The sequence below is a fragment of the Triticum dicoccoides genome, chromosome 2B, assembly GCF_002162155.2.
Source record: "Triticum dicoccoides isolate Atlit2015 ecotype Zavitan chromosome 2B, WEW_v2.0, whole genome shotgun sequence".
Classification (NCBI taxonomy): Eukaryota; Viridiplantae; Streptophyta; class Magnoliopsida; order Poales; family Poaceae; genus Triticum; species Triticum dicoccoides.
In genome coordinates, this window is record NC_041383.1 from 708,156,608 (window position 1) to 708,167,320 (window position 10,713).

General features: G+C 43.3%; 1 protein-coding gene and 1 long non-coding RNA gene across 2 annotated transcripts; both read right to left on the reverse strand.

Annotated features, from left to right (window-relative positions):
* Window positions 1-691: 691 nt before the first annotated feature.
* On the reverse strand, window positions 692-1,760 carry LOC119368420. The gene is made up of 2 exons (XR_005176634.1): window positions 1,649-1,760; window positions 692-1,323 (listed from the first exon to the last, which is right to left on the reverse strand). It is a non-coding gene; the product is annotated as an uncharacterized LOC119368420 (long non-coding RNA).
* Window positions 1,761-7,555: 5,795 nt separating this feature from the next.
* LOC119365760 (ABC transporter I family member 1-like) lies at window positions 7,556-8,591 on the reverse strand. Its single transcript, XM_037631404.1, has one exon. The coding sequence runs from the start codon at window positions 8,391-8,393 to the stop codon at window positions 7,719-7,721; it is 675 nt and encodes a 224-aa protein (XP_037487301.1). The 5' UTR covers window positions 8,394-8,591; the 3' UTR covers window positions 7,556-7,718.
* Between the last annotated feature and the right edge of the window lie 2,122 nt (window positions 8,592-10,713).

The following is a 10,713-nucleotide window of genomic DNA, read 5'->3' on the forward strand; positions in this document are numbered from 1 at the left end:
GGAGTGTGTGATGTTCCGGTAACTTAGCTAGTTACCACAAACATCTCTCTCTTCATTAAATATATGCCACATAAGCAAAGTTGTATTGAAGTGTGTGATGTTACTCCTAAGTTCCTCCCCATTGTGACCAGCCTAAACTTCTTCCCTCTCTCTCTCTCTCTCTCTCTCTGCACAGCGACAGCAAAAGGCGTTGATTAGTATGTAGCGCCATTTATTAGGGGGTCAACAGCTACCTTCTCAACAAAGATCCTCCTCCTACTCCTACATGGGTTGGGTTGGTAGATTGGTTGATTTGCTTAGTACTCTTGTGACACGAGTAGTAGCATATACACTAGTACTAGCCCTGTATTGTGTTGTGGCCAGCTCAACGTTCTGAAAACGGGTGGAGGGGGGAAACAAGAAATACAAGACCCTACCACCAAATTATTTTGAAATACCGGCCCCCGGACCGCGCCATACCAGCTACCGGGGCACGGTACCCCGATTTCAACAAGGGAGTTTGAGAGCATTACTGGTTCGATGCCAAAAGTTGGCAATGCCAATATTTGCCAAATGCCAAATGTTGGCTAGTGATTGATTGGCTGCCAAATTTTCTTGCCAAACTCACAAAATTTGCCAAATGTTGGCATCCAACCAATTATGCGAGGGGTCTCGGTTCAAATTCAAATTTCCCGCTCAATTTACAAACCAATGGTTATCTACTCTACCAGGATGACCTGTATCAAGCGCCGGTATTTTTTTCAGTGGCAGTAACAAACTAACTACTAGCTTCAGTGCAAAAAAGAAAAAAACTAACTACTAGCTGAAGAATGTAGTAGTAATTGTGTAGCACAACACAGTAAAATACTGCAAGAGGCCAAGGAGCCCATAGACAAATAAATAAAACTACTTCTACTGTTACTACCTGTGTTACTGAGGAGCAATGGACTTGTCAGGATGTGCGTTGAGAAGTTATTGCTGCCCATTCGCTACGATTTCTTTTTAAAATCTCCTCTCTTCCTGTTCGATTAAGTGCAGCAGGGCCCTAGCATTTACGCTTCGGTTCGCAAATTGTTCCTGCAAACACGTCCTGTCAAGAAAACGTTCTTCTCATGCCATCACAGCTGACTTCAGCAGCACGGTCGACGGGACTGTCCAACTGCATAACAACTTGTCGATGCATTTACCGCAAGTAAATACTTGCACATTCCACAGAGAAAACCCAGAATTGATTCATCCGGGGGGGGCTACTGGAGTGGAGGCGCACCTGATCCACCAACGTAACTGCGAGTTATTGGCTATACCACCAGTACAGAATGCTCCAGCACGTACACAACTCTCGCTCTGCAGATGGAAGAACAGTTTAACATCGGTCACAACTCAGAAGTAACTATCCAAAAGATTTATTTATTTTCCTATTTCTGAACACATTATGCGCGGCCGAAAAAGTCGCGTGTATATCTGCGCAGGCGAAAAACGACAGCGGAGATAGTTTATGCACATTAAGTTCGTGTTTCGAGCTAAATTAAAACGAGTATGCGCTTTTCGTGCAAATTCTTGCCTAATCCACTTCAATTTTTTTTGCTCTCTTGTCGAAATTTTGCTTTCCTACATATATATGGTTGATGATAAAACTCATAAAGTGGGGAATGGGTTAATTTAGATGTACCATATGCATTTACCGCACGTAGGAATTGCCACATTCCACGAGAAACAAGAATTGATTGGTCCAGGGGCTACTGAAGGCGCATCTGATCGAGGGAATGCCCCAGCACGTACAACTCCCTCTGCAGAAGAAAAGAATAGTTACATTTGTCAGAACTCAGAAGTAGCTCTCCACAAGTTCTTTCTTTCGTTTTGGTCTGAAAGTTGATGATTGGGGTTGATAAGATCAACTAAGCGAGTGGTTTGCTGGAACACCAGCTGTAGCCCGCTCATGCGGCACATTATGCTCGGTCCAAAAAGTCACACTTATATTTCTGCAGAAGAAAAACGACAGCATAAATAGTTTAATGGATATTAATTATTAAGCTCATGAAGGATAGCATTCCACGCATACTATTTTCTTCAATACAAGCATGTGCAGATCGAGTATGTATTCTAGTGGGCCTTGAGATGGTTTAATTAATTGTACACTTCAATGCGTATGGTCTATTATGTGACACATAGTTAATTAAGTGTTCAATACTTACGATCTACTCCCTCCCTTTCAGTTTAAAGGGCCTATCTTAAAAAAACTGTGACATGTAATACATTCTAGTTCATTGTCATGGCATCCAGGTATAAGTGCTACCAGTCCTGCTTGCAGGAAGGTGTATGTCTACTAACTTAAACATTCAATAGTATACAGTTGTACACGGAAATAATATTCGCAGACTAGGAAGCACAAGATCATTTAAACCTCTAGGTCAGAAATTTTATTAAGATGTCGCCTGATGGTCATTGATTACCATATATTAACAAGCAAACTGCCTATGGGTATTAATGAACATCTATTGATAGTTTACTCCAAGAGCAAGGAGCTGTGTACCGGATTAAGCAACCTAGATGTACGGTATCTTTCTCCTTCAATGGACTGGCATTCAGTACCGTTTCTTTATTTGTCTAATTTTCCCTTTAATTGCATACAAATCTATACAGCTTGCCGTGCACGTTTAGTAAACAGCAATGGAAATTTCCAGGTCAGGATTTGCAAGTGTGTCGTATTCGTACGCTGTGGGAGGCTAGGCATACCAATCTGTTGGAAAGAGAAACCTCCAATCAACCCTAACATTACACCAAGATGATGGTGATACCTATCCTTCACGAACAACCAACTTGTTCGAACGGATAAATTTCTCCCTTTCAAGAATTGAAGCGACGATGGCGGGAGGACAGGAATAAATCTAGAAAGTGAAACTGGTCTATTCTACACCCCACTGGGACACCCATGGCATCTTCCTCTCCATATAGATAATCCATGGACGTCGTGCATGACAAGTAGCTCCTAATTATCATGACACGTCAATTTTCCTTTGCTGATAATGGACTAGAACAGAAGATGTGGTTGCCTTCTCTGCCTAGCACTACTATCATTGGGGCCACAATCCTGATTTGTCAATCCTAATGACTGCTCAACAGTTCTCTCTTACTTTATATACGGCCGTCACCTTCTAACAAACGCGTCAGTGTCACAATCAATGCAGCATTATACACAACCTGGCTGTAGTACACCTTACAGAAACTACCACCAAATAAAGTTAACATTTGTACGTTTGCTGAATGAACTTTGGCTAAGAGTGTGTGTCATTTAAGAGCACCCTTCTGATGGTGTCATCTCACCATGGATAATCAGTTTTGATTGGATATACATGTGCAAGATATTGTCTCCTATTAAAATTATACTAGTATTACCAATAATGCCAAATTGATATTGACATGTGGCACACACATGATCGCTGTATTATTATTGTGCTGGTTGAAGCAGGAGTCCAGATGCCATTTTTTTGTGTGTGTGATATAAGCTACTGTCCTAAAGCAGAATGGCATTTACATCAGAGTGATTGCAGTTATTGTAGTATGCCCTAGAGAGACAATGTACTGGCAGCAATACATTATGGCTATGCCCCCATGTCTCACTCCTAGACTTTTGGGGGATCAAGCACTTCACTGCGCCATTTAACATTAGTATGCGTATTAATAAGGTCCTGTGTGTGTGTGCATGTCATGTGCTCCTTTAAGGAATGGAATAGGATTTCAAGTCTGTGATTAAATGTTTGATGTGGTCAAAGACACCAGCCTTTAAAGAGAATCCTAACAAAAGGCACGCATGATGAACAATTTAACTTGGCAATATTTATAAGGGTTGGGCCCATGCCTGTTGTCTTAACCACTAACAGCAAAGAAGTTCCACTTTTAGGTAAACCTTTAAGGCTAAATCAGCATGACACTTGAATGTCCAGCAAACATTTGTTTTAATGCCATAAATATACTCTAGGTATCATTGTCATATTCCTTCTACTCCAGCTTTGAATTAAGTAACCCCATAACTCAAAACACTGTTCAGCTCTAAAATAGACATAGGCTCAATTAATTGGGAGATTTATCTGCATTCTCATTCCTAATCATGTTTTACTAGTAGTTTTCATGTTCCCTTAGCACACACATGAAAGCGGAAACAAGTAATCTGCACTAGGAATCACAAACGTTAGGTTGGAAGGAAGAAAGGCATCCCTGTTCATATGCTAACCTGATACTGAAGCTTTTCTCTCTTTGGATCTTCAGGCCTCCTTTTTCAGTACAGATGGGCTTTATTTCTCTTTCCATCACAAGTCAAACACAATTAAGATAAACACCCTGCGAAAAAAACATATCATTACAGAAAGAAGTAAAATCTACTGCAGAAAGAAATATAAATGAATAACTGCGAGTACATAGACTATATATTAATAACGGAAAAGAGAAGACCTCACTCTTACAAGGCACTCCCTCCTTTTTCATACCATTCTTGCAACATCAAATACTCCACCTACTCATCTACCAAAGCACTATTAAGGCACTATATAATGAATGGTCAGTGATTTTAACACACATCTTAACTCTTGTTTAGAGCAATCAAATCTAAGTCAGAACATGATGACAGGATCCTTTCAGCTCAACTGTATTGGACCAGATGGCCTGGATCATAATGAATTCTAGACACAGAAATGTCATTTTCATTTACAACAAAGATCAAGCTATCAAGGATCTGAGCTAGACCTGAGCATTTGCACTATAAAGATCAATCTTCAATCCTGATGCGTTGTAAACAGACTCCACGCTAGAATCCTGTAGGTGGGGGACTAGAGAGGAAGTAACAAACAACCAAACAAAATACAGCAAAAGAAACAGTGGGCATTTATGTAGTGTTGGTGGCTCCGTGCTGGCCTGGGAAGTGGCTTAACACCTTGTCTTCAATAGTGGGCCAGCTACTTGCAGAATGGGGTCAGAGAGCACCTCTCCAATGGTCCCTGGGGGCTTATCAGTGCACCATTCAGTGCCCCCTTGTTACAGCCTGCGCCAATGTAGTACCAGAGTACAGAGGCCAGCCTAGTATACAGAATGCATACTGCACCAAATATATTCAAACTTGCAACCAGCATGGTGGCGTTACTCAAGATTCAAATGGAGATCGTATAAGCATATCAATCAACAATATATAATGCCACTAGGATTTATTTTATCAATACATAAACTTGCGACCAGCATGGTGACGTTACTCAAGATTCAGATGGAGGCCATATAAGCATATCAGCAATATATAATGCCGCTAAAATTTAATTTAGTAATTTTTGTCAACCTAGTTTCTGCTTTCTTTTTCTCTCTACAAAGACAGATCATTGCAGATATATAAAAAAGGGCAACCTGGTGCATGTAGCTCCCGCTTGCGCAGGGTCCAGGGAAGGGTCCGACCACTTTGGGTCTATGGTACGCAGCCTTTCCCTACATTTCTGTAAGAGGCTGTTTCCAGGACTTGAACCCATGACCTCATGGTCACAAGGCAGCAGCATTACCACTGCGCCAAGGCTCCCCTTCATTGCAGATATATACTTATGTAAAATAATGTAAAAGAATCCAATCTCCTACGCAGCAGGCAATATAATGAAGCCTTGAACAGATCAAAGAAATTTAATGTCAATCTATGGTACAATGGTACATTTATAAATTCGACAAACCAACCTGTTTCCTTGAGAATCTTCTCCAGCAGACATGAACCAATGGGAGCAGCAAACAACGAAGTACATGTTCCACTAATGAAACAACACTATTTTGGCATCACTGAGTGCAAAATATGCATGCCAAATTGCCAATCAGACATTATTCAGAAGTTTCAGTACCACATTCTACGGAGATATGTTGATCCTACTGATGCACTTGCAGGTTCCGTTTAAGTGAGCAATTTACAGAATGGTTCCAGTCACACCAGAAATATCTATAGAACAATTTGGTGGTTCGTCTTTTCTGAATACCCACAAAGAAGTTTTTAGACCATCTACATAGCAAATTAACAATCTGCAAGATACTAAACTTATCTATACACAGTACAATGCACGACAAATTCAGTATGAGTAACATTTTTTCACGGAAGAAGTACAAGTAGCATTGCTTTCATCCTAATTGTGATTCGCTAGCCAATTATCAAAATTTAGATGGCGATAAAAAAATTTAACATCATACAAATTGGGCGCTTCCACTAGTTGCCAAATTTCTTGAAGGTAAACAGGACCTGCTCGATTCAGTAGGCTGGCAGAGGATTCCTAATTTTAACATCATGTTAAAAAAATGCACAGTAGACAACTCAAAGATTATAACAATAACAGACAAAGATGCGCCCTAACATCATAAACGATTTCAGGGTATACATAACTAACAAAAATTCATCCTATTAGACCTCTTCAACTTCATATAAATTGGGCGCTTCCACTAGTTGCCAAATTTCTTGAAGGTAAACAGGACCTGCTCGATTCAGTAGGCTGGCAGAGGATTCCTAATTTTAACATCATGTTTTAAAAAATGCACAGTAGACAACTCAAAGATTATAACAATAACAGACAAAGATGCACCCTAGCATCATAAACGATTTCAGTGTATACATAACTAACAAAAAATCAGGACAGAAGTCTACCATACTGGACACATGAGATACTGAAACAATGAAGTTTCATTGTGTATGGAAAATTTCTAATTCCTACAACCAATTACCTTTTAAAAAGATCTCCAAATTTGATCACCTCTCCAGCCAATCGAAGCTTCAGGCTAATACGCCGCATCTCATGACTAAAACTGCTAGACAATGAATTGGGAACAGAAGATTCTACCATCAGGTGGCAATGGCATGAATAGGTGAACACATCGAAGGCAAAACCATGACCATAAATCTCCAAAATGCAGTGTGTGAGCAAAGCAGGCACCAGCATATATATTGATGTGGCGAATATGTTGAAATTTTTTAGAAGTGTAATTGCACCATCAGAAGTTGTTTCAACACAAAATTTGTATGACTGGAGAAGAAATTAGAAAGATACAGATACATTCGCAAGCCCTCATCATTGCACAAGATGAACCAAAGTTCTTCTCCGAGGGAACCTCTGCAGAAGCTGGAGCTACATTGAAAACCACTCAAAGATTATAGCAATAGCTAGACAAAGACCACTCAAACATCGTGTTAGAAATGCACAGCAAGACCACTCAAATATCATAGCAATAGCTAGACAAAGATATGCCCTAACATCATAAACCAGGGTAAACATCACTAACAAAATTCAGGACAGAAGTCAATACTGGCTACACGAGATACTGGAACGATAAAATTTGGTTGTATACAGAAAATTCCTAATTCCTAAACCAGTAGTCCATTACCTTGTAAAAAGATCTCCAAATCTGGGCAGCTTTCCGCCAATCAAAGCTTCAGGACAATACACTGCATCTCATCACTAAAACTGCTAGACACTGAATAAGAACAGAAGATTGCACTACCAGGTGGCAATGGCATATTGGCATGAATGAATGAACAAATCAAAATCAAAAGAACGACCACAAATCTCCAAAATGCAGTATGTGAGCAAAGCAGGCACCAGCATATATATTGGCATGGCAAATATGTTCTTATTTTCCAGAAGAAAGTGTCACAAAATTGCACCATCAGAAGTTGCTCCAACGCAAAATTTGTATGGCTGGAGAAGAATTAGAAAGATACAGCTACATTCCTGAGCTCCCATCAATCAACGCACAAGATCAACCAAAGTTTTCCTCCTGGGGAACCGCTGCGGAAGCCGGAGGTTCATGGAATCCTCGATCTCAATGGGCAAATGTGTGGCGACGATGACGATCCCACCCTTCTTGCGGTGCTCCGCTATGATGTACTCGAGCAACTTGACACCCTCGGAGTCGAGCGCGACGGAGGGCTCGTCGAGGAGCCAGATCGGGCGGTCGATGGCGAGCAGCCTGGCGAGCTGCAGGCGCTTCCTCTGCCCCATGGAGAGCATCCTGGCCTTGTCGTTCATGAGCCTGCCGAGGCCCATGAGCTCGATGGCGGGGGCGGACCTGCCGTGCTTGCCCTCGAGGAGCTCGAACCACTGGACGTTCTCCAGCACGGTGAGCTTCTCCTTGACGGCGTCCTTGAGCGACATCCAGTTGAGCTGCAGCTTGTACTGCTGGAAGACCCCCGGGGAGGTGACATCGTGGCCGTTCCAGAGGATCTCCCCGGCCGAGGGGCGCGAGAAGCCGGCGAGCATCCGCAGGAAGGTGGTCTTGCCGGAGCCGTTGGCGCCCGTGAGGACGAGCGCCGTGCCGTCGTGGACGCTGACGTTGATGTCCCGCAGCACCGTCTGCGCGTTCCGCATGCAGGAGACGGCGTTGAGCATGAGGCGCGGCGGCGGCGGCCTCAGGGCCGGCATCTCTGCTGGATGGCGGCTCGCGAGCGGCGCGGGGGATCAGGTCGGGTGCGCAGCCGTGGTGCGGGAAGGACCGGTGGAGACGCGAGAGCGAGCGCAGGGGCCAGCGGGGGCGGCCGCCGCGGCAGCGTGCGTGGGAGTGCGGCGGCGGCGGCGGCGGTGCGCGGAGAGGTGGAAGCGGGGGGAGACGCGAGGGTTGGTTGGGCCGTGCCGTGAGGACAGCGTGACGGGCGATACGGCTTGGGCTACGCTGGCTGATGTGTGCGGGAAGGGAAACGTGGAGGCCCGTGGGTGGTGTTTGGGGCAATGGGCCTAAATGGTCCTACGGCCTCGTGAAATGGTAACAGCATTTCTCTGAAAGCATAAAAAAACAGCATTTCTGAATTCTCGGCGTAGGAAAAGAGCATTTCTTTTTTCTTTTTCTTTTTTGCACGGAGGAAAACTAACACACACTTAAAAATGAGATAGCTCCACAGTTCAACGAGAATCCATAAGCTCAGGGTTAAGATAGAATCATTCTCTCTCTCCAAAAAAGGTTAAGATAGAAACATAAGACGATGCGGTAATGCGAGAATGTCGTTTTGGTGACCGAGCTCACTTGAGCTTGGAAAATTTGAAAAATTCAAAATTCAAACTTTACGGTTTCAAAAAAAATCTGGAAAAAAATGGTGCAAGTAAACAAGGATGTTATGTGTATGTGTGTAAATTTTTAGGATGAAATACCTTGAAGCGCGATATATACAAAAAAGGCAAATTCATGGACTGGGAGGATGAAGAGTATCATGTGTTAAAAAGCCTCAGATCTTTCTTTTTTTTGCATAGCCCTCATTTCAACGTATATTGCCCTGAATTTTTGCACACATGTGTGTTATGCCTTAATGCATTTCTGTATTTTTTTAAGATTTTTTTTGAAAAACAATAATTTTGACGAAATTTGAATTTGGAGGCCGAGCTCCAAAAAGCATTTTTCGCGGTAGTGCCACCAATAAGCTCAAGTTGGAAAATCAGGTAACTCTGCAGTTCAATAATGCATAACGGTTTGAGGAATCAGGATGGGATAAGGCTAGTCATAGTGGGAGTAACTTAGCAAGTAACATAGTGCACTTCGAGAAACGTTTGCTTATGTGGCATGTAGTTAACGAGAAGTGGTAACATAATATGTTACTGTAACATAGCGCTTTCCGAGACAAGATGAGTCTACAAGCTAAACTAATTAATAAAGTCCTCTACGACACTACTACTATGTTATTTTGCACTATAAAGATAGTAACTTAGACTAGTGTCATATGCATGACACTAGTATAAGTTACTCCCCACCATGACCAGCCTAACGGAGCACACAGAGTAGGCGCACGCGAACCAGCTAGCTGTCCAGCAAGGCCCGAAGAACGCCGCGGCTAGCTGATTGACGAAGGTAAATCACACTTGGTCCACTTTGGATATCTCGCAACTGTTCTGTGCTGGACGAGACCATCGTGACCATGCATTGCATTGCTTGCATGCATGTTGCTGGTTGGATTGACTGCTGTGCTGTGTCCATTTGCATGCATGCATGCATGCATGGGCCAGAGACGCCCCAAGGAGAATCGCCACCAACGGCCTGATCCGTCGCGTTGGCTTCGATCGGGCATGTGGCTCAAAAACTAATCTCCATTGCAGAGCAAAGGCATGGAGTGTAGGTCAATAACCCGGCCGGCCGTTGGAGGGAAATCGATCGGACAGCAGTACACCTCGCGCCCTGCTGGCTCATCTCCTGTAGTACATGTGTGTGTGTGCGCGCGCAATTTGGCCCTTCTATATGCCTAGTCGTCGGAGACGAACCACTCACATGTGTATGTGTGATACACGTATGCCAAGATCGACTGGCCAGTAGTGCCGCCGACAAGCCGGGGTCGAGGCGCGAAATCTCGATCGGGTGGCTAGCTCTAGCTGGCCAATGCAGAACAACCGCATATATAGGAGAAGAAGAGTGGACTTTTGATGCTTGTTTTTTTTAGAAAAAAAAATACAAAGTACAAAAGCAGATGCTCATATGTACACGCCTACATTCATTCTTGTGAACCCACCCACACGCATTCTATCTCTATGATTATCATTGAGAGACTGAGCCCATGAATCTCAAGACCGACAAAGTTACCATACACAACTCGTTATCGACGAAAATGTCGCCTTCCACTGAACTTTGATCCCTAAGGGCATCTTCAATGCGGACCATCTAACCACCCGTATCCGTCCGGACGTGGCTGTCCGGACCACGGAAACCATCCAACGTCATCCCCTACCCATACGCGAAGCAGTCCGGACCACGATTTTTCCATAACTG